Source organism: Solanum pennellii, chromosome 3 (assembly GCF_001406875.1).
Source record: "Solanum pennellii chromosome 3, SPENNV200".
NCBI classification, from domain to species: Eukaryota; Viridiplantae; Streptophyta; class Magnoliopsida; order Solanales; family Solanaceae; genus Solanum; species Solanum pennellii.
The window spans coordinates 1263204-1288095 of record NC_028639.1 but is presented as its reverse complement, the minus strand read 5'-3'; the positions used below and the strand labels follow the sequence as shown (position 1 = coordinate 1288095).

The 24892-nt window shown below is 30.6% G+C and overlaps 3 protein-coding genes across 5 annotated transcripts in view; all 3 read right to left on the bottom strand.

The window, feature by feature from the left end:
- The window catches only part of LOC107012144 (probable serine/threonine-protein kinase abkC), a 10049-nt gene extending 3021 nt beyond the window's left edge, over positions 1-7028 (bottom strand). Inside the window, exons 1-3 of the mRNA XM_015211899.2 lie at positions 6787-7028; positions 3595-4933; positions 1750-2019 (exon numbers count right to left, since the gene is read on the bottom strand). Of these exons, the coding sequence (XP_015067385.1) occupies positions 1750-2019; positions 3595-4933; positions 6787-6794 (1617 nt within the window). The 5' untranslated portion in view covers positions 6795-7028. The remainder of the gene's footprint in view (positions 1-1749; positions 2020-3594; positions 4934-6786) is intronic.
- Positions 7029-8346: 1318 nt separating this feature from the next.
- On the bottom strand, positions 8347-11791 carry LOC107013925 (sugar carrier protein C-like). Its single transcript, XM_015213801.2, has 4 exons — positions 11587-11791; positions 10078-10400; positions 9098-9721; positions 8347-8953 (listed from the first exon to the last, which is right to left on the bottom strand). Exons 1-4 carry the CDS (start codon positions 11720-11722, stop codon positions 8480-8482), a joined length of 1557 nt encoding a protein of 518 aa, XP_015069287.1. The 5' UTR covers positions 11723-11791; the 3' UTR covers positions 8347-8479.
- A 6798-nt stretch (positions 11792-18589) lies between these two features.
- LOC107012557 (F-box protein At1g61340-like) lies at positions 18590-21708 on the bottom strand. Of its 3 annotated transcripts, none has more exons than XM_015212429.2 (4): positions 21556-21708; positions 20081-20304; positions 19747-19821; positions 18590-19637 (listed from the first exon to the last, which is right to left on the bottom strand). In XM_015212429.2, the coding sequence occupies exons 2-4, from the start codon at positions 20276-20278 to the stop codon at positions 19431-19433; spliced, it is 480 nt and encodes a 159-aa protein (XP_015067915.1). In that variant the 5' UTR covers positions 20279-20304; positions 21556-21708; the 3' UTR covers positions 18590-19430. The 3 variants fall into 3 exon arrangements, with proteins under 3 accessions (XP_015067915.1, XP_027770928.1, XP_027770929.1); XM_027915127.1 differs by having other exon boundaries at positions 21553-21676; XM_027915128.1 differs by having other exon boundaries at positions 21469-21664.
- Positions 21709-24892: the final 3184 nt, after the last annotated feature.

Sequence of the window (24892 nt, the reverse complement as noted above, 5' to 3'; positions counted from 1 at the left end):
AATATATATCGGAACTAAGAGAATCGCCGGTTAAAGAGAAAGGGAGCTTAAAATACAGGGAAATAATGTCCCAAAACCATTAGACTTCCATGTAGGGTAGTGTTGTTGAATTGAATATCCAAATCCAGTTCAGGTACAGGGTAGGATTCACCAGCCACCAGACACAGCCCATGAGACAAAGTAATATAAATGGATCATGACTATTTGACCTCTTCAGGAGAGGGCCTTGCATATTGGAACACAGTTTTGATCCTGCTGACAGGAGCAAAGGATGGTCTCCTTCACCTATGAGCATCTGCACGAAAAGGTGCCTCCTGAAATATTAAAAAATGTCTAGGGAAGCAGGACGAGAAGTGTTTTTGACAATCAGATCTGATCTCGAGATTCTGATGGTCCATAAATGAACTTCGGACCCAATCCCCCCTACACTCATTCACCCTCCCCCCCACCCTCCAGACAAAAAATAAACCAAAAAAAGACCAGATGCAAAGTTTCACCCTGATAACCTATTTCGTTTATGCATCAACTTCTCCTCCTTTTATTTTTTGGTGAAAAGGTAGGGGGAGCAGGGGTATTAGTAGGCAGTGCTAATATTTTCAACCCGTTGGAAGTTAGATAAATACTGACTAGCACAAATGAAGAGCTTCTATGATTAGAACGTCTCCAGAAAGACATTCTTATCCTATCATCTTCAAGAGAAGTAGCCACCAACGACGGAGGTAGCTCAAAAATTGTTAGCATATTTGCATCCATACTTGCAGAGTTAAGTCCTATCTGAAATAGCCTGTCAGCCAAAAGGTTTTATTCCCCATAAACTTCTCTTTCTACAATTTCCTCAATGATGTAGGAAGTTTTTGAAAAAAAATAGATCATTTTTTTAAGTAACATTTTAGCAGTCCAAGGATGCTATAAGAAAACCATGTTTTCACCGGTCATTATAACAAGAGCATTCCAAGAGATAAGAAGCAACTGAGCTGATTTCACAATTATCTACACCAGTAGGTGAACTGATAAAGTTGTCACTATCTCTGTGCGTCTGGCTTTCCAGATATCATGAACACAAAGAGAATATAATCGTATTTAGCTCTGCAGGATGCTTATAAGAAGTGGACACTAGTTGTTGTCACTTGTAAGGAGATGGATATGACATTAACTACAATGCCCAGTAATCATGATCTTCCATATATAGTTCTAGGTTGTGCTCTTCCTTTGACACCAGTGTGAAGGAAAGGAATAATTGATTGCAAGTCCTAACCCGGAATAGATGAGGATTTCATGATGGCAAGAAAAGCAATGTCAAGGTTCTGACGCGTTGCATCCTAGTTTTCCTTATCCCTTTCACTTTTCTCTTTTAATTAGTATAGCATGCTCTTACTTTACCAATAAAACAAAACAAAAAAGAAATTTGGCATGCTCATCTACCAAGGGTAAACAGTCAGGCTGACACCCAGAAGGCACATTGATGAACTTCCTAAAAGTGAAAAAACCATTTAGAGAACAGGGAAACCATGTCCCCACACCAGTAGATTGGAGATTCAGCCCAATTTCTCATAAAGTAATAACCAGCATAACAATTCTAATGGTATTGCTTCATTGAACTTTATTTTTAAGGGTAGCTAACCAGTCAAAGTACTTTGGTTAAACCAGTCCAAAAACAAATGTCACTATGTAAATAGAAACAAGCATATCCAAGTTCTTTGAGAATTTCCTTGAAATAGAAAAGGAATTTTGAATGAGTAAGAAATTCACCTTAATGAAGGCGTCTGGATTAGGGCAATTCTGCTTTTTTGATAGATTTAAAGTGCACTGCGCTGCAGTGGAACCATCTCGACGAGCAACAGCCTTAAAAAATTCAAGCAAATTCAACTTATCGTTCTGAGAAAGTTCAGCAGTCATGCCTACATCAAGGAAAATCACATGTGGCTTTGACTTGAATATCTGTTTCTGAGAGGACTTGTGCTGTTGTACACGGACAAGAATATTTCCTGGATGCATGTCTGCATGCATGAAATTGTCAACCTGAAAGAAAGAAGCGTACCATAGGTACACTAGTAAAATACCTCTCACACAAACACACACATCTCCCCCTTCCATTTATTATGTCGGTTTTACATCTAAGCTTTCACATAATATACTAGCATGAAAGAAACCACGTGACGAGCAACAAAATAGTAAAGACTCGAATTAGTAGGTTGCCACTTGCGCGTACAAGCTAAAGCATATATATCAAAGAGAGTTTAATTGAAAGAACTTTGAGAGCATTAGAGTGAAGCAAGTTACTAGTGAGCTGCTTCTTCACCTGAACATATTGGAAGAAAGTAACTTCTTGATGTGAAGACAAAAGTTGTTCATTATCTTGTGCAGAAGAAACGGGAGACAAACAAAAAGGAATATATCTGAACAACCAATAACATATGCACATGCATAATGAATGGAGACATCAAGCAAAAACATATAGGGTATCTTTGCACAAACATATAACATTATTTTGTCTTGGGGGTCGTTTGCTAGGAGGTATTAGAGAAAATAATACATTCATCAGCTTCGATATTTATCTAATCCCTTTTTTGGTAGTGTCCTCAACCAATGTATAACTAATACACACTTTATTCCATACTATCTTATACATAGTAAACTATGACAACAACAATATGGGGGATAATTCCTATTCTAATAGGACTATTCAATACTTTCCTATTCTAATACACCCTAGTCATTTCATACAACCCAAACAATCATTAAAAAATGATACCCGCACAACTAACCTCAGCATTACTTCTTGAGATGGAGGTAACCACAAGTAAATTTTTTTTTGGATGCCCGGGTGACCAAGCCACCTCGACTAATTCAACGGGATACGTGTCACCTCCCACCAGCAACAGGTACCAAGTAACTTTATCCACCAAGGCTAGAACATAATAGAAGAATCACTAGTGTTTTTGTCTATGTTGGGATTTGAACCTTGAACCTGAAACTTCAGCTCTCAGACACTTCATTGACCACTAGGCCACACGTTTGAGTTCATGTATCCACAACTAATTCCAACATTACTTGTACACCATATTGAGTAGTATTCTTATACACCCTACCAAACAACCCCTTGGAGTGCATAGACCCATATGAGTCCAATACTCATCTCAGATTTATGTATACAGAAAAAAGGATAAAAGGAATCAATAATACTAAGGAATATCAAATTAGCTTTATTTATGTCATGTTTTAACAGAGTCTTCAGCATGTGAAGAACTATTTGAGAATCTTATTTTTATTTTGAATAAATCCAATTATTTTATTATAGTAGAAACAAAAGAAGGATCAATCGAAAGTAACAAGATGTAGAACCTAATTTGGATCCAATCACGGGTTAAAATTTTAGCTTCTTGCTTTTTTGGGAACCCCAGACCCCACTTGTGGGATTTCATTAGGTATGTTGTTGCTTTTTTGAAAGGAAAATAAAAAGATAAACGCTTTTTTGCATGGCACATAATTAAAAAAAAAAGACAAATTTTAAGGAACCAATTACTATATGATGAGCCATAAACAAATCCATGATAATATAAGTAATTCGAACAAAGTACATCAAGAAAAACATACCAGAAGCATCTTGAGAAGGGCATGAGTTCCAATATGAGCAAGAGCACTCTTAAGTCGCTCATGACCCTGAAGTTCATCAACATAGTGGGCGACACTTTCTCCTTCCTCAAAAGTTTCCACCAGCACGGCAGGATGTACTAATGGATAAACAGGCTTAGGGAAAGAGACATTTTTCCATCTTCGAAAATTATAAATAAAACGACTTAGATGGGCAGCTTCTCTTGCTAGGTCAACTTGTGACATCATAAAGACAGCAAATTGCTGGACACTTTCATCCAATCTAAGCCACTTAAGTGATGGTATGAACCCTGACAATTTTGCAACTATATTGATAATCTCAAAGTCTCTTCTTATTGATTCACCAACTCCAGGGTGTCTAACTTTGACTGCCACTTTCATGGGCTTGTTCTCACGACCAGGATATCTAGACTTCAAGGAAGCACGATGCACTTGAGCTATACTTCCAGATGCTACAGGGGTCTGCTCAAAATTGTCAAAAATCTCGGAAAGCCTGCGACCAAAAGCTTTTTCAACAGCTTTTTTTGTGTAGGCCCAGTTATGTTCAGGAGCTTTTGAATGAAGCTTTGACAGCTCAGCACACAAATCTCTTGGGAACAGATCCGGCCGTGTAGCCGCCCATTGGCCCCATTTTATAAATGCTGGACCTGCTCTTTCAAGAGTCCGGTGAACAACCTGAAGCCATATTTTCCTGTACCTGGGTCCCAGGACTTCTGCAAATGGAGCCATTGCAATGCTTGGAGAGAACAGGATTGCCAAATAAAAAGCTCTCACCAAAAGAACAGCACCTTCAAATGCTGAAAGGATTAGTCGAGTAAATAAGACATGACTATCTTGTGCACGTAGATAAAATGTATTCCTTGGCGAGGAAAGGTCCACAACCGGCATGGCCTCTGCCTCTGCCACTGCTACATTCTTTCCATATCGTAAGGCAAATATACCAGGAACAACAACTGCAGAGCGGCATAGAGCCAAACTAAATGCTTGAGCAATTCTACTTAATGGAATAGAAGTTCTTCCCCTGTAAAAAGAAATCAGTAAGAACCTCCTCCAAGCAAGTCGGGCATGATGTGCTTTAGGATTGCTCGACGAAGTGGCTGACTGTATCTTGTGAAAATTGTTGAACATACTGTTCTGTACTTTGTGCCCAGTAAATGAAGCATATCCTCTAGCAGAAGATGTGTGTTGTCCATAAAATCTGTACTTTGAAGAACATATCCCAAGCCTAACAAGCAATCCATGTTTTTCTCCTAAATAGGTGCTTCTCTGACTTTTTTCAAGGGATTGTGCAACTCTTTTAATACTAGCTATTCTAAAGAATCTGCATTAACAGTCAAAAGTACACTTGCGAGTTACAAAATGCATTCAGAGATAACAAAAGACCAAGGCATTCAAAAGTAAATTAAATACTATCAAAGTGATCAATACGCGAGAACGACATCCATTGGGATATCACCAATGGAATAAAAAATAACTCAAGAACACCTATGCTCCCTCCATGTTTTAACTTCTCTAAAATATTTGACAGTGTCACAGGACCCTTCTTCCCCATAAAGGTTGGGTTAAGGTATGCATAGATCCTACCCTCCCCAAACTCCACTTGTTAGATTGAACAGGGTTTGTTGTTGTCAATCAACCCTTCTTATGGTCCCCCTCCCCCCTCGCCCCCAGAAATCTCATATCCTCCTATCCAGGTGAAACACAAATTTGTGGTCTTTGTAGGCTCTACTCTGAAAACAAGGTAAAGCTATGCCATACAAAAGCGTGGATTTTTTAGCAAATACTGATCAATAAGTTCTACATAAGAATTCAATTTTATTTTTCTTTTTTTTGACACTGGTAAGGTTGAATTCTTCAGCATTAAGGGTATGCAGGCCACCTCCAAAAAGGAATAATTACAGATTTCCTATCAAATCTATAATCTGGTCTATATCATCTATACAAAGCTGTTTACACCAAAAAGTAGAGATACTATACAATTCCATTTAACTGTGGATGGAATTGGATCTATCTTCAAAACATCTTCCATTTCAATTTTATTGCTTTGGAAAATAACTAGTATATAGGGTCAACTGATTGATTACTAAAAATCTTTCTGCAAAACGCCGCGTAGTTTGACAAACTTACCTTGGTTATGCTTCTGTTATTTAAGGGTCTGGACTTGTCTAGAGATAAAACAGGAGTTCCAGAACATTGTATTTTAGAATTTTGCTCTTCCATTTCTTCCTTTACGTTTCTACATTACCATATTCTTTTTTTGCAGTGCAGTGGAGATTTGGTATTAAAGTAATTCCATACACTCCACTCATTTCTCTTCTTCTTGTAAGTGACCTAACAATTGGACTCTGCTGAGATCAGACCACATTTGTTATGGTGCTGCTCATTCATATCCAAACAAATTCGCTTCTTTCACTTATATGCAGGCATCTACCTTCATCATTGGTGCCTACTTCTCCTCACTAAGCTCAATGGATCAAATACAAAGCCTAGAAAACTAAAGAGGGAAGGTGTTCCCCTAAAGCCAAATCCCACACAAATCCAAAATAAAAACAAACTTTCCACTTAAAATCACTACCTCAGCTAGTAACTAACTAGTTGAGTCTCAATATACAATAGCTACCGAGACATCCAAATAACCAATAACATTCTTATCAGATGAAAACAATCTAACCATGATGAATTCATTCCCTTATGTTACAGAGCTATAGCACAGACTACTGTATCATTGTCGCGGGGAAAACTCCAATTTCACTTAACAAGGTGTATTGAGAACCATGACGCATCATGTTCAAATCCCAGCAAACATAAACAACACTAGGTGATTTCTTCCGATTTGCCCAAACGTTCCTATACACAGCTACCTCTGCACGTTGAATCAGTCCAGCTACGCATAAACTCGCCCAGACACCACCATTATAAACAAAACAAAAAGCTTCAACTTTACCCATCTACTTTTGACTATGGTTCATATCATCCCCCACCACTTTGCTTATATACCCAATATTGAAAACAACATCAAGAATCAACAACAAATTGAAAAAAAAACAAAACCCCACAAATTTAAAACTCAAAATAACCAAACCCCACAAATTAAAAATCCAAAATTCATAAAAAATAAAAATAAAAAAAATAACATAAATTAGAAATCAAAACCTCATCTTTTCTCAAACTAACCTTGACATGACGATGCAAAAAAAGATTTATTTTTGAATGTTTGGGGTCGTTTCAATTGAAGCTAACGTACGCAGGTGGTGATGAACAACAGCTTCGAAGAACATTTAGGGTAAATTATTGTTGAAGACCAACAACAAGAAGAAGAAGCCATTGTCACAAAGGATTTTTTTCTTTTTTTTGCTTCTCCTTTGGACAATTTTGATTTAGCTATAAGAAAAATAAATTGATTTTTTTTTTTTGTTAAAAACCTAGACGGCGTACAAGAAAAAGGAATAAATAAATAAATATGAGAAAATAGGAAATTATAAATAAATAAATTAAAATTAGTTTTGGATCTTGGGGTAGAGGGCAATTTTCACCACATGGGGGTGAAGATTCAAGAGATTCTAAAAAAAAAAAACATGTCAATTTTAATTTGAAATTAGCCATTTATACAATATAATATAGTTTTTTAAAATAATAATAATATATATTGATTAAAGTTATTTTTCTTTTATCATTGTTTTTTATTATTGTTTTAGCTATTATTGTATTTGATGGGAGGAAATTGGTGAAATTTATTTCGTTTTATAATATTTTTTAAATTTATTATTTCGAAATTTTTTTTAATTTTATAGATAAAAAAAGTTTGATTAACACGAAAGATCTTAATTTAAATTGAAAAGCACTATTTTTTTTACTTATTCCTCAATGTTTGGGATTAATTGGTTTTATGACAAATAAAGGATTATGTTTATTTATTATTCAATAGTTGGGATTAATTGATTTTATGACAAGTAACAAATTTATTATGGAAATTATATTCTTGCACATAAAAAAAATTAAGGCTGAAAATTGAAGTAATACATAAGAGATCTTTGTAGTAGTACTTCTTTTTTTACTTAATACAAAATAAGATAAATAAATTTATTCATATGTTTATAAATTTATAATATGTTTGGATGAATTTATAATTTATAACTCATTTTAAATTTAAATTAAATTTAAAAAAACATGTAAATTATATTTAATCATATATTTTTGACTTTTAATTCGACTTTAAAAAGTTTGTAAGTATTCAAAATTTTAAAAAACAAAGTCAATATTCAATGTAAAACTATATATTATGTTATTATTTTTTTGAAGAAAAAAAAAACTAGAACAAATGACTCATAAATTAATTTTTATATGTTAATATTTCTTCCATATGTTTTTATAAAAACAAAACTTACTTTTTCGTTTGTATGTTTAGACAAGATTAGGGTCAACCCTTGCCTCCTTCTGCAAGAAAAAATCAAGAAATATGTCTGCCTTTTTGTTATTATTTTTTTTGTTTTAAATTTTATTTATCGTTCTTTAAAGTCAAAAACTCATAATTTTTTATGAAAAGACAAGTCAAATGACAAATTGACAACTACAAATGGAATCGAAGATGATAGCGTATATATAAATTTATTTTTTATTTTGTGAAGATAATTAGACTGTTTCAATAAAGAATATATATAAAAAAAAAAGCATGTTAAATAATCTTAAGACAGATCAATTCCATCAACAAGTTAACTCAAAGAGCATAGGAAGTAATTCAAAATTTGCCACAAATTGACTACAAAATTCAATGTTACTTCCAAAATATGTTGTTTGAAGTAACAAAACATTACATATATCTTTTGTCAAATTAATACCTTACTATATAAAATATAAAAATATGTCTATACTAATTTGCTCTCCCTTTTGCCATTTCAACATCAGCTGCTGCTCCAGGATAATCAACTTCAGTCATGAACCTAGACCAAAACCAATGTTGTTTCCACACAACAACCATCTCTTCAATAGGCACATTCTTCGTCTCGGGCAAGAAGAGGTAGATAAAAATAGTCATAACACATACAAAGAACGCAAAGAAGATGAACAAACCAAACTTCAGGTGACACAATAGTGTCAAGAACACTTGCGCGACTATGAATGTGAAGATCATGTTGACAGATACATTGATACTTTGTGCTGCTGAACGAATTTCGAGTGGGAAAATTTCACTAGGAACTAACCATCCTAGAGGTCCCCATGACCAAGCAAATCCTGCTACATAAATACATATAAATATTACTACTAATGTTGCATACCACTTTGGTAATTCCCCTGCATAACCATCTGTTCCAAACTTTGTTCCAATGCATATTGCCACAGCTATCTGCAATAGACAATCGCGTTGTCATGTGACTAGCAAGTGAGGTGAGATTGCATGTATATAACACGTACACCAAATGTTACAGGTTCAAGCTATGGAAACAGAACGTTTTTCAATATGGTAAGAGAATGAGGATTTTAAACTTACTTGACAGATGAGCATTTGAATTCCACCTTCAAGGAACAAAAATCTTCTTCCTAACTTATCGACATAATAGATCGAGACAATGGTAGCACCAACATTGACTATACCAGTAATAACAGCAGACATAAGTGAAGCATCAGCACCAAAACCTATAGTCTTGAACAAGACGGGGGCGTAAAACATGATCACATTGATCCCAGTAAGTTGTTGGAAAAATGGAATAGCAATAGCCATAGTGAGATGTGGTCTATACTTTCTTTGCAGTAAGTTTTTCCAAGGATGTTCAACTTTCCTCGAGGCTTCACTAGCCACGACTAAATCATTGAACTCTTCGTCTACATCATCAACACCCCTGATCCTCTTGAGCTTCATCTTAGCCTCCTCGTTGTTTCCACGTTCAATAATAGAGTTTGGAGTCTCTGGGAGGAGGAGTGAACCTACAGTTATGATCAATCCAGGTACCATCGCGCCACCTAGACTATAACGCCATCCATTGTCAAGCTTCGCGAAGAAAAAGTTCAACACATTGGCTACAAGTATGCCAATTGTTATTGACAATTGAAAACCAATGTTAAGTGCTCCTCTGTACTTGTATGGTGCCATTTCAGATAGGTACAAAGGAACAGACTGCATAACAAATTTACCAAAAACATGTTACAACAACAGCATATCCAGTGAAATCCCACAACTCGGGTCAACCGTCAAACGGCATACCTTACCTCTACCTCATGGGGGTAGAGAGGTTGTTTTTGAAAGATCGTGATTCAAGTGTAACAAATACAAGTAAAGTAGGGAAAAACACAATAAAGAGCAAGCAGTGCAGACCATACAAGAACAATAGCACCAGCAAAATCATGTGATAATCGAAACGCAATAAACTAACATATGATGATGATAGATATCAAAAGCAAGAACTACGGAAACATGTTAACCAAACAAAAGAAAACACGTCACGTGGTGAACTGAAATCGCGAAAAAATCACCTGATTGGCAAAACCAATTCCAAAACCAAGCAGAATTCTTCCAACAATGAGCATAGCAACATCCTTAGCAAGACCATTGATCAGAGCTCCAGCACAAAACAGGATACCACCAAACAACATTGAAAGTTTTCTTCCCAATTTTCTTGTAACAGTTGATGCAACAACTGATGAACATAGTGCAGCAAGGTACAATGATGATGTGAACATAGTTAGTGTTTGGCTATCAAATTTGCAGTACTGGTTTGTTGATGTGTCTGCCTTTTGCTTTAGGTAAACAGAATGGAAAAATTTGCCCAAGAATGTGTCCATTGATGTCACACCCCCTGTTCCAAAAACACACAAACACCATCAAACGTTGCTCGGATTCTCCAACAATGTTTACAGGATGTGTGACCAAATTCAAACAACATTGAACACAAGTACATCTTTTTTTTTAATTCAGCTCGAATTCTCCAGATAATGTCTATCTAGATGTGTGAGAGTCCGAGCAACATAGAATATAGTGTACAATTTCTTCTCCTTTTTTCATATAACACGAGTTATGTTGCTCGAATACTCTTGATAATGTCTATCTAGATGTGTGAGAATCCGAGCAACATAGAAATAATGTATAATTTCTTCTCTTATTTTTCATATAACACAAGTTATGTTGCTCGGGTTCTCTTGATAATGTCTATCTAGATGTGTGAGAATACAAGCAGCATAAAAATAGTGTACAATTTCTTCTCTTAATTTCATATAACACGAGTTATGTTGCTCAAATTCTCATTATCTATCTAGATGTGTGAGAATCCGAGCAACATAGAATATAGTAAGCAATTTCTTCTCTTCTTTTCATATAACACGAGTTATATTGCTCGAATTCTCCATATAATGTCAATCTAGATGTGTTTAGAATCCGAGCAACGCAAAATATAGTGTGCAATTTCTCCTCTTTTTTCATATAACACGAGTTATGCTGCTTGAATTCTCCTGATAATGTCTATCTAGATGAATGAGAATCCACACAACATAGATTATAAGTACACCATGTCTATCTAGATGAGTGAGAATCCACACAACATAGATTATAAGTACACCTTTTTTTTCATATAACACGAGTTATGTTATTCAGATTCTCCAATTATATATATGGATAATTTTTTACAAAAATATATATTTTGGAGAATCAAACACATGTGAGACAATATTTTTCTCATGACACAAAGTTATGTTATTCGGATTCTCTAATAATATAGTATATAAGTACACAAATGTTTGACACACACAAAAGCAAATTTATAATCCAATATTTTGTGAGTTCATATTCTTCAAGATAGAATATAGATTTAAATTTTAAAAACAACGTATCAATACATACAAAAAAGAGATATATACATATTCTAAATCTAGTGACTCTTAAGTTGACAAACAAATAACATATTCATACACAAAAAAAAAGATATACATCATATATATATATACATATTCTAAATCGATTGACTCTAAATTTTAAATTTTCACACGTACCAGAAATTCCGATATCGTAACCAAAGATCAATCCACCCATAGCAGCAACAATGCAAGTAATAGTAACATAAAGAGTTAAATTTCCAGGATATTCTTTTCCATTATTTCCATTACTAATTCCACCACCACCAGCCATATTTTTTTTTTCAACAAATAATAAAAACTATAGTGCTAAGAATTATATGTTTTTAGAGAGAAAAATTCGAAAAATAAAGAAGAAAAGAGTTAGAATATAGGGTATATGAAGAGTCAATATAGGAGTATATATATAGAAAAAATATATATTCAGATATATTCAAATTTTATTACTTAGCTGTCAAGTTTAATTTAAATTTATTAATTATTATTAGCTGTCAAAAAAAATTGTACAGTGAACCAATTACCAAAAAAGTAATGATGCACTTTGTAAAAATATTGTATTTATTTTCTATAAATATCAAGATATATGAAACTAATATAGGAAAATATTTATGAAAGAGGATAAACTTTATTCACTTCACAAAATAATTCTTCATGAAACTAATGTTTTTTTTTCTATATTATTCTTCTCATTGTATTTTATTATTACATCACACTAAATATATTTAGTATTTCCTTTTTAAGAAAAAAATTTAAATATACTTCTGAACTATTACAAACATGACTAATAAAATATTACTAACGACGTTATTAAAAAATGTAAGCTAATTTGATAACGATTTTAAATTCATATATATATATATCGATGATGTAAAGTATTTAATCAATATAACAAAACATGTTGTTTAAGGATTCTTATCTTTATTTTCTTTTTGAAAAATTATTTTTAAGTAATTTAAATATTTGAAAGATTATCCATAATTTTTCATTGGGTTCTGTAGTTGGGATAAGAAGTAGTAATTAAGTCAAACAAAAGAATTTACACTAATTAATGACACGTACACGTCAGCAATTAGTCAATAAAAATTTATCCTTATCTTTTTTTAATTAATATTTTGGGTAGTGAACTGTCACCTACGTGGCAATAATTCTTTTTTTAACCAAACATTGATACATCATTAGGCATGAGTGATGACATCGCTATAAAGGATTTTGCGATAATAATATACTAAACATTCTATATAAATGTGATTTTGTATGTAATGATATTGGCTCAATTAGTGTTAAACGTATTTTTTATCGTTGTAGTGTATTAATAAATAATAGATTATTTCAAAGAATGATTTTCTTGGTTTTTCATATGATCCTCTCGATATTTTTTTTGGAACACAACTAATCCATATTTGTGTGGTAATATTTTACTATCAAAAGCGACTTTATATTCGAGGGTCGAATTTGAAACATTAAATTAAGAACGGAGGAATACTTATCAACCAAGATTTATTGATCGATTTGATTTGATTTTGAAGGTTATTAGTTCATGAACTTAAGTCATCGATTTGTGCATATTGTTAAATCGCTAAAGGGTAGTAAGATATTGCTTATGAATTGTTATCGATTTAGTTATTGAGTTAACATGTGAAAATTATAAACAATGTGATAACTGAAATAAGATAGGTATTTCAAAAATTATCAAGTAATTTACACTTGAAAATCAAGTTTCAAAATAGCAAGCATAACATATGATACAAACTGAATAAATTAATTTTCACATTATTTGAATAATTGGAGTAGTAAAATATGATTAATTTATTTTATCGAATTATCAATTAACTCGTTAAGCAAAAAAAATTCAAATATCTATTACAAAATTAATGACTCGATAAAAATAAAATTAAAGTTTTTAGTTCATCTAATAACTTATTATCATAAAATCAATAATATTTTTTCCAGATAAATAATTCAGTTCGATTCAATTTTAAAACTTGTCATTTCATTACCATCTTTAAAGCTACGTAATATTAGACGCGTTACAACCGTCCTAGCAATATTAAGTATCAATTATGAATTTATGATCCACCGTCATATCAAATTTAGTCATTGAGTTAATTACTTACCTTAATTAGTTAAGAGATAATATTTTATAGATATACGAGTTTGTCAAAGTTGGAATTCGAATACAGTCAAACCTCGTTATAAGGACAAAATTTAAAAAGATCGAATTTAATTTTTATACATAATATATTTTTTATAAAAAAAATTGAATATGTTATTATAAAAAGGTAATTATATTGTTTTACAAAGAGTGTATTGATATATTTTATAAGTGTTAAATTGTTGTTATAGGTAGAATCAAAAATAAAATAAAATATAGTGTAACGTGAAAAATAATCCTTAAACAGGTTATTTACACAAATTTTATTATAACAAATAATTATTATGATGAGGTTTAAATGTAATAGCATACGTTTAGTTAGGAGTACAAGAAAAAATGACTTAATACTGAATATAAATAATTATATAAGAAAATTTTCTAAAATATTTAGTTTTCGATTCATAATTTTAAAAGTGTAATAAATTCACTAATGGTTAAATAATTTAGAAATTAATTAGCAACATTGCTCAGAAAGCATATTTTTTTAGCCGATTCTCTTTTTATGATAATTGTTTAACAAATGAACATTTTTTTTATTATAACAATAATCTTTTAAACAATCATTTAAAGGTCCGTTGGAGTAAACGCTAGACTTAATAATTTAAAAAGGACATAAATTATATATTTTTAAGATAAAATTATCATTTGTCTTCTATAAGTTTATAATTACAGAAATCTCTCAAACTGATACAATAATATAAGTATTGATATGTTAATTTGATGCATAAGATATATTAAATTTTATACAAGATACATTAATCTGATGTACATCTTATACATGATACACTAATCTGATGCACGAGATACATTAATCTGATAAATGAGATACATTAATCTGATGTGTTGATATATTAATCTGCTGTGTAAAAATGACGAATTTTGAAAATTTACAAAACTAATAGGAGACAATGATAATAAGAAAAATTAAAATCGAGATTTCTATAATTTTTTCACGATTAAATATTTTATTTATAAAGTTGAACAATATATGAGCAAACAATATTTCTAATATATATCATTATCTAAACGATAACTTTTCAGAGTTATACTTACGTAATTTTTCAAGAAAAAATATAATCTGAATTATAACATATATGAATATTTTTGCATAAATAAGCCCTTAAAAAGTTATAAAATCTCTTTCGAGAAAATTAGACAAAATTTTGAGTAAAAACAAAATTATTCAAAAAAAATTATTTATCACAAAAATTACCCATTAAGCCTTACGGAATTTTCACTATTTTAGGATTTAATTACTTATATATTTTTTAGTTTGCAATCTTACAAATCTTATCATATTTTGGTGCGTTTAGATATGTGTCGATACATGTATCTCAGGATATATAATGTCAAAATTATGTATTATTTGTTCTAGATACACTATATTCAAGTAAGTTTTCATGTATTTGCGATACATACATAGACAAATCTCCTTGGTATCCCTCCGTTTCGCTCGCCACTCTTCAAGATATCTAGTATTCCAGATGCACGTGAATCACTCTAGATACATACAAATATATGTATTTAGTGTGATTCGCGTGCATCTAGGAGTCATGAATATCTCTCTCCCCCATCTCGTTCATCTCCCTCCCAAACTTGCTCACCTCTCTCCCTATTTTAGTGTATTTGATAACAAAAGTTCGTGTATCTTCCTCAATACATAGTAGGAAACTCTTCATTTGTAGCAAGATACATAATTATTTTTAAAAGTATAAATAAAGCACTATATTTGGTATAAATATACGATTATGAATATATATCTATTAAGATAATTTTTTTTTATTTGTTTTAAATAAAAATAATAGACAACTCTTAATTTATAGTAAGATACATATTGGGAAACTTACATAAATATACTATAGTAAAAATATATTTACCATTTATAGCAATAATATTTTTTTTTCATTTGATCACTTTTTATTCATTTATAATACAAGTTTAATACATATTACAAAGAACAATTTATTATTCACATATAATACAAGTTTTAATGATGGATAATACATTTATCATACATTTTAATACACTTATAATACAACGCGACAATTTTTTACGAAACAAACATAATATATTTCAAAAACAATTATAATTCAAATATATTGCATACATAATTCACTTTTAATACATATTATATATTTATCACAATATTGCTATAAATAGTAATAAACAAAAAGTATTGCTAAAATAAGTAATTATTTTTTAAAATGTATTAATTTATGTAATTTTTCCATACATATAACCGCTGTCTTTATAATTACGAAGCCTATCTATTTCTCCTACATTGTCCAAATAAAACTATCTGGGCCTATTTTCTTAATCAGGCCCAGATTACGAAGCTACTTAAGTAATATTTTGGGCCTATTTACATATCTGCAATTAAATTTTTTTTTATAGAAATAACACATTTTTTGTTTCACTTATTTCTATTATCCCCAATGACTTTTAAAAATCTTCAAAATTTTATACTTTTTTAATGTATCAAAGTTGCATATTAATGTATTCGAGTACCATTTAATGTATCTGAGTTACATAATATATATCCGAGCTAATATTTGATAAATTTAAATTATATATTAATGTATCCGAATCAGTATTTAATATATTCGAGACAATATTTATGTAATATACCTTTTAAAAAAATAATCCACATTGTATGTTCAGGTCATTTACTTCATTTTCTTTTAGTAGTGTAGGTGGTGGTATGGAAAAGGTTTAAATTCACCCTCCAATTAAAACCTTCTGAAGAGAAGGGCAAATCTGACTCCCAACTAATTAATAACAACGAGAATATATTTAAGTCTATTTTATTATTTTTTTATATCGAGTTATTGGTTCTTAATAGTTTGGTCTATTTATTAATGAGTTAATCATTATTTCAATAGAAAATTAGCAAATTATACTTATTACTTATATCTTTTTAACATATAAAGTTCTTTTCTAACGTTTAGTTTCATACTTTCATTTTTTTCTCTCTCAAATTTCCAGTTATTCTACAAGTACAAGATATCAATGTTTGCTTTGAGAAGATACAATTATCTATCAACTTATATTCTTGGTTTATTTGGTCTGTCAACTTATTTCTAATAAGTGATTTACATTTTTTTAAACTGAGTGAAATTTTAACGATTAAATCGATAAGGATCATCAATAACTTCTAAACTGATATTTTAATAGTTTTATAATAATTCACTTCGCATATATATCTATAGATCGATAAATAATATTAAATTAAATAAATAAATTAAAAATTTAAAATCAAACTAAACCAACCGACGCACGCAACTCGAAGTCAACATCCACTCGTGCGGTACCAACAAATTATAGAGGTGTCAGCCGAAAGTGTTAGTAAAGTTGACAAATACTTTACTAATCACTGATTAAAGGTAATCAAGGCTTTAAAAATGGCATGAAGGCCGCAAATTATCTTTACAACAATAATTATTATTATTACTAGTTATAACAAGTTGTACCCCACATGCATAATACTCATTCGTTTGTGTTTAACAATACAATAATACAACTTTTTCATCAAATTTAAGTGGTACAAATGATTCATTACATGTGGATTATTAGAGGAAATAAAGTTGATGTGAACTAATTAATTACTTGTTTAGTTGTTATATATATAAATATATTGACTATTTTTATTATTTCAGGAGATACTTGTCACTTTTCTAATCACTATTTTATCAGTATTAGTATTCATCGGTAACATATATCAGATGACTATATATGTTTACTAAGGTAAGGTAAGCAGTTGAGAAAAAAAAACAATTAGTATTTTTGTTGATCTCTGTTTAAATTTTGAACTTGGAACCTCATTATTCTCAACTCATTGTACTGATGACTTGATTACATTCTTAAATATTGCCGAGTCAATTAGATGTTAATAAAAATAATATTAATAATATATATTACAATCAGTTTTTTGATTACCGAAATTAAATTATACAAGTTTTGATAGAGTAACTTTTAAAGTGATATAAGTAAAGATAGAAAACATCATTGTTGTAAAGAACAAACCAAAATATGTCATTTCACAAATAATTTTTAACTGATTCAATCGCTTTTTTTAATTAGGAGAAATACTGCGGAAGTTGAGTGATCTTTTTAGTAATGGTAAAAGCGTCAAAATAGGTTTAGGTTAAAGCTTCATTGCGAGTGATCTTTTTGTTAGGTTAAATATTTTTATATTTAACAAATCGTTTCATATTTGCTATAAAAACAAGGCTTAATAATATATTTTTTTATCGAAGGATAAATTTATTTCATTTTTAAAAAAAAATAGAAATATGAATAAAATTGAACTTATTCCCTAAGGCAATTATTACTTATAATCACCTTAATAGTTGTGCCACACGTGAACAGTGAAAAAATTAGTCTGTCCTGTTTTTTAGCTTAGGATTCCCTATTTTGTCCTTTTTTTCGTGTGACAGTATACACAAAAGTCACATGCCTTTTGTATAATTAAAATGATATATCTCGTGAAGTCTGAAAAGGATCGAATGTATATGAATTTTATTTTTACTTTTCGAGGTAGAAAAAACTTTTTACAATATATACCTTTGGCTCACTTTTAATACAATGAAATCAAGTTTAAATAGGATTGAATGCATTACTTTGTTTGATATAGATCTTAGCACACTTTTGATATAATTTGACGTGGAATGAAGGGTGTGTTTGATACGAAAAAGATATTTTTCACAAATAGAATACAGTCTTATTGAAAAGTAAATGATTGTCTTAAGGTAACATGATAGAAAGTGGAAGGTGAATTAAATTGATTTCAGTTTTCCTTTATTCATTCGTTCTACCACATGTGAACACTCTTTGACTAAAATTTTAGCTTTGGCTGATCGTGACCAAAAACCACTAGGTTTGCTTGGTAGGCGGGAATGCCCTACTTATATTCCATACATATCATACTACATAAATATCATATTCATGAAATACGATTCACTTTCAAGATGCCTTAATGGTGAAATGGTAGACGCAAACTTGAATGCTACTATAGATACATGCAAAGAAATTACTTGCATTCCACTAAACATGAAACAGTAGCATTGGTAAAATGAGAAAGGCTAAAGTTATCATATTTACAAACAAGAGAAGTTCTAATGAAATGTACTCATCAACAATGAACAAACAACCCATAGCTAATCTTCAATGAAAGGGTTTAAAGAACAATGGCTTTATGTCAACCATGGTTCGTCTTTGTTATCGTACTTGGTCCGTTCGTTCCCCTCCTTTTCAGCCATTGTTGTATGTGAGTCGCGGTCGCCTAGTCACATGAGGGGAATGGCATGATAAGGAGACAGCTTCCTCTATCAATGATCAAATCCAATGACAATTCTCCACTCGTGTCCTTCTAGAGTTCGTTAAGTCATTGTCGAAGGAACCTTTCAATCCGTTCTTCCTGCTAAGATATCTATCTGATCAACCCCTTCACTTGACTAAGATATCCATTTTGAGTTTCTACTAGAGTCTCTAGGTCATGTAATGATGTTCAAGGGCAAGCCCTTCGTTCGTCTATGATGGTAAATGATCTTCAAGGGCAAGCCCTTCGTTCGTCTATGATATCCTTTCTAAGTTTCTACTATAAAACAACTTACAGAGCTGGTAAATGATCTACAAGGGCAAGGCCTTTCATTCGTCTACGATATCCTTTCTGAGTTTCTACTATAAAACAATTCTAAAAGCCAGTAAATGATCTTCAAGGGCTTTAAATCAAGCCCTTTGTTCGTCTACGATATCCTTTCTGAGTTTCTCCTATAACAATAACCTATACATAATCTGTTTTGAGTTTTATATATACCTCAATTTCCTTGGCCTAACTGTCAGTAAACAATGCTACAGAGATGCCAGCCAGCTTCTTACTGTTAAACCGAGACCTTGCCATTTTCGACTGCATTGGAGCATTAGGCGCTTTTTCTTCCTCATCGTTATCACCGAACTCCTCCACATCAAGAGCATCTCGAAAAGGAAGTGTCTTTTTTGGAGTGCTGAAGTCGAAATGCCACCCTTTTGCAATCATGGACTGATCATACATAAGGAAAAACATTAGTTCATCAATGCTTCATTCAACTAATAAGCACTTCATTAATTACGAAATATATAACTATACTACGATGATAATTAAAGCTTACCGCTTCCCTAAGTGTCCTTGATACATGAAACAGACTCTTCAAATCATCGTGATCAGCTCGACATACTATTTTGATCTGCGTAATAATGTGTAAAAGGAAAGACATACTGTTACAATCTTGAACTATAAAAGCGATATAACATTTGAGACAGCATTAATATGAACATGAACAATTGGCATAAATAACACAAAGCACAAAAGAAAGATGACAAGCGAGGCTTGTTCATGTGGCTGAGAACATCCACAATCAACCGGTAGGGCAAGTGGGAACACTATTGATCCTCGCGGGAACAGAAATATAAGAAACACAAAAAGGAAACAAATTATGAACTAACCAAGATATCTTTAGGCAACGTCTCAAGGTCAGATTTGTCGTCTGTAGAAAACGAGTTCTGGCTGCAGATTCTCTTCGTTGGTGTCCTTGAAACGAAATTGACATCACCAGAGTTTGATAAAGTGACTCTTTTTCGCCCAATTGAGGTACTCCTCACAATGCCTAACCCCAAATTCTCACAATCATTCCCCAATGCCATTTTCTTCTTCGTCTTCACAATAACAACTGCAAGATCCACACGAATAATCAATCAGCATTATCCCAATAATCAACACCGAAACTCAGCAAAAAGAATAAAGTATCCAATAACCAAAAGAACAACATCCAATCAAGCTCTAAGCATAATTTAACAATAAAAAGTGAAATCTTTGTAAATGGACTAAACTATAAATACCCAAAAACCTAAAACCAAAACTTTATAAATGGAAATAAGCAACCCCAAACACAGCAACAATGAAGCATGTATCCAACAATCAAGAAACAGAAACCCAATCAAACTCTAAGCACAATCTAACACTAAAAATGAAATCTTTGTCAATGAACCAAACTATAAAGACCCCAAAAACTCAAAACAAAATCTTTGCAAATAGACATAACCAACCCCCAAACTCAGCAAAAAAAGATCCAATAACCAATAACCAGAATACAATCAAACTCTTAACATTAAAAATGTAATCTTTTTGAAATAGACTTAACCTACCCTCAAACTCAGCAAAATGTACAAAGAAGTACCCAAATACCAAGAACCATTATCCAATCAAACTCTAACACTAAAAATGAAATCTTTGGAAAAGGAACATGACCACCATCACCCAAACTCAGCAAAAAATGAACAAAAAAGTACACCCCCAAAACCAAGAATCATAATCCAATCAAACTTAACACTACAAATGAAACCTTTGGAAAATGGACATAACCACCGCCCAAACTCAGCTAAATGAACAAAGCATCCAAAATCAAGAAACCAAAATCCAATCAACCTCTTTAGCACAACCCAACATCAAAAATGTTATCTTTGGAAAATGAAAATGACCACCATCCCCCAAGCTCAGCAAAATGAACAAAGTATCCAAAATCCAATCAACCTCTTAAGCACAAACCAACACTAAAAATGAAATCTTTGGAAAATGGACATAAACCATTCCCCCAAACTCAGCAAAAAATAAACAAAACCCCCAACAATGAAGAAACAAAAATCCAATCAAACTCTTAAAAGCACAATCTAACACCATAAAAATCAAATCTTTGTAAAATTAAAGCAAAACTAAAAACACCCAAATCACCAAAAACATCAAATCATAATCAATCAATCAACCAATACCTAATAGATACTCTGTCTCAACATCAAAGTTGTGTTTTTTAACCACATAATATATATAGGAATCAAACCTTGTAAAAAGAACCCTAAATTGAAGGCAAAATTAAATTGATAAAATTGAAGTAACAGTTGTTTCTGAAGAAGGAAACAAGAATCACCTTCCTCAAACAGCAAAATTCCTCCACTTGTTGGACAGTTCACTCAAATGGGACTTTTTTTTTCCTTATATACACACAGATTCTTGAAAAAATTAAAACTTTTTTTCTTTTTTCTTTTTCCCTCCTTTTGTTTTTCTTTGCCTCTAAGAAATTATAATTATTTGGAGTATTTTCTTTTAAATGGTAAAGTTCTTTTTTATGATATAGAAAAGGGAATCGATATTTCATGTGAGTTTTTTTTTTTTTTTGGTGGGTGGGAGGTGGGAGGGGGGTTGTGATGCGATTGAATACTATTTTGTCGTAATTTATATGACATTTATTATTCGTAAAAGTCAAATAATTAAGCTTTGACTATATATTTATATATCAATTTTATTGAAAAAAATTATACATATAATTTACTTATTTAAAAATTAGGAGTCAAATTTTCTAGTGATTTCTTATGAATGGGGTATTTTATTTTATTTTATTTTATTTTGAGGGGGGGAGGGGGGAGGGGTATTGTATGTGATTAATACTAACCCTCTCAATTTATGGGATATTTATTACTCCTGAAAGTCTATTAATTTAATTTTGACTACATATTTAGCATGAATTTTTAAAAAATTTTAAGATAAAATTATATAAATTTATGTGGTATTTATTATTCTCAAGTCTATCAATTTATTTTTGACTTATTTTGACTTAAATATTTTAAATTTTTTATAATGAAATTATATATTAAAAATCAGAAATTAAATATGTGACATTTATTGATCCTAAGAGTTAACAATTTAATTTGACTATATATTTGAACATAATTTTTTAAAATAATTAGAAGTCGAATTTTCTTGTGATTTTTTTTGGGGGGAGGGAAGGGAGGCTTTGTTTTGTGATTAATATTACCTCGTCACAATTTATATAACAATAATTTAACTTTGACAAAATAATTAGATTAAAATTCTTCAAATTTTTTCAAATAAAATTTATATATACAAAATTTAGGAGTGAATTTTCAAGTGATTTTTTATTGACATTTATTACACCTGTGAGTCTAATAATTTAAATTTGATTATATATTAGGATTTAAATTTTTAAAATAAAATTAATATACTCAAAAATCATGTGAAAATTAGTATATCTCCTAATAATTATCGATTAAGATTATTTTTAAAATATTTCAATATTTACTATCTATAATAAATTTATTTAATCGTAATACGAAAAGTATAAGATAAATTAAAACGAATAAAATAATTTTAAAGTGATGTGGCGAGTTGTTCTGTCCACATTGGTATGTCGGTAGCTTCTATCATGTTCTACACCTTTAAAAGGTTGTAAAAATCCCCTTTATATAAAGTTCAATAATTGTTCAAAACGATTTTACGAGGTTATATCGAAAACAGTATTTTTAATTTTGAATAAAGTATTAAAATCTCTTTTAGTAGTATTTTTTATTTTTTGTAAAACGTAATAATGTAAAATATCTTTTTTTAATTTTTATAATCTTATCGAAATTAGTTTTTCAAACTTTAAAATAAGATCCAAATTTGTCCTATTAAAATTTTACTTTGTAAGAAATATTGAATATATTATCATCGCAATAATTTTGCAAAAATATCAAACATAATTATTATGTGAAGTTTAGCTTTTGGAGGTATGAATATTTTTTTCTTAATTCTTCTCGTTTGGATGATAGTTACGAATCGTTTCATGATGCATTTAAATGGTTGTTATACACCCTTTATCATAATATATATTCGGATGGTTATCATATGTCGTTTTTCATAATGTATTTGAATAGTTATTACGTATTATTTTATAATATATTTAATTAATATCATGTATTATTTTATATCGTTTTATAATATATTTAGATTATTGTTATGTATTAATTCATAATATAACCATATAATTGTTACTCATATTTTATAACATATCGTGTTATATTATATTATAGTATAATATACCATTCGTTATTACAACTTATTATAAAAAGATAAAATAAGACTAATTATTAGATAATAAGCAAAAGTAAAACAAAAGAAAGAAAAAAACATAATTACACGATTACAAAGTGAGTATATGTAATAATTTTTTATTAGATAATATTTCAAATAATATTTGTTTTATCAAGACCTCACTTTGTAGTACATTCAATGTTGTTGTAATAATTGTGCAAAACCCTTAGATATAATTAGCATGTAAAGTAATGTTTAACCCTTAAAAGGTATAAATTATTTTTTAATTCATTTCATTGTTACTTAATATTTCATACTATATTTAAATAGTTATTATATATTATTTCATAGTATAAATATAAATACTCATCACATACCATTTCATAACTATATATTCGATTAAATATTACAAATTATTTCATGATGTACGTGGTATGCCATATCATAATACATTTAAATCAGGCCAAATACATAAGCGGATCTCTAAACTTGTTGGATTTTTTTCCTCAGATACCTCAACTACGTCATTTTTCTATTGAATCATTGGACCCCCATAATTTGTTTCGTTTAAACAAACACCGTTATCTGATGTGGAATAAGATTTCTGAGGGGTATTGATAGAGGATACATATGGTGTTCCACAAATCATTAGTCCAATTGATAGTGAAAAACGTTTGAGAATAATTGTGTTTTACTTGAGTCATTTGAACACATTAGAAAACAAATGAGACTAGCACGGTTTGTCTTCATTCATTCAATCAAAATTATTACAATTCGAATTCAATTGAAGACATTTACAATAAAAAAAACTGATTAAAATCAACCAACAGTGTTTTAAAGAAACAAATTATGGGTGGTTCAATGATTCAATTGAAAAATAACGTAGTTGAGATACCTGAGGGAAAAAAGCCAACAAGTTTAGAAATTTATTTATGTATTTGGCCTTTAAATGATTATCATGTACCATTTAAAAAATAAAATTTAGATATACATTCTTAAAACTAAAATACTTATAACTTATTATATGTTCATGTATTATGAGTATATTGTTTTTTTCTAAAATGAAATTAAACAATGTGATTGAAAGTACAACATGTTATGATTGGTTCTATCTAGTGGGTTGGGTGAGGGGTGGACAAATAGTTGTCAATTTATTTGCAAATTGCAAAATGGAAAAAAAAAATTGCAATAAATGTGTGGCTAATAATATTTTTTTCTCATTGGTGGAAATTTAGGTCACCAACACCCCATTTGCAGGGTGGGGGTGGGTGGGGTCAAATCTATTTGATTGAGATTTTTGGTGGGGGCAATAAAAAGTTGAGCCACAAAGGTAATGACCACCCAAATTTTATTATTTTTCCGATAGTTTATGCGTACTTTAATTAATTTTATGTTAT

Coding starts and splice junctions, on each gene's coding strand:
- LOC107012557 (XM_015212429.2), bottom strand. CDS start 20,278: ATGGCATTGGGGAATGATTGTGAGAATTTGGGGTTAGGCATTGTGAGG. Junction 19,822..20,080: donor CGTTGCCTAAAGATATCTTG/GTTAGTTCATAA, acceptor ATTATTACGCAG/ATCAAAATAGTATGTCGAGC. Junction 19,638..19,746: donor CAAGGACACTTAGGGAAGCG/GTAAGCTTTAAT, acceptor ATGTATGATCAG/TCCATGATTGCAAAAGGGTG.
- LOC107013925 (XM_015213801.2), bottom strand. CDS start 11,722: ATGGCTGGTGGTGGTGGAATTAGTAATGGAAATAATGGAAAAGAATAT. Junction 9,722..10,077: donor GAATTGGTTTTGCCAATCAG/GTGATTTTTTCG, acceptor TTTGTTATGCAG/TCTGTTCCTTTGTACCTATC. Junction 8,954..9,097: donor TTCAAATGCTCATCTGTCAA/GTAAGTTTAAAA, acceptor TGTCTATTGCAG/ATAGCTGTGGCAATATGCAT.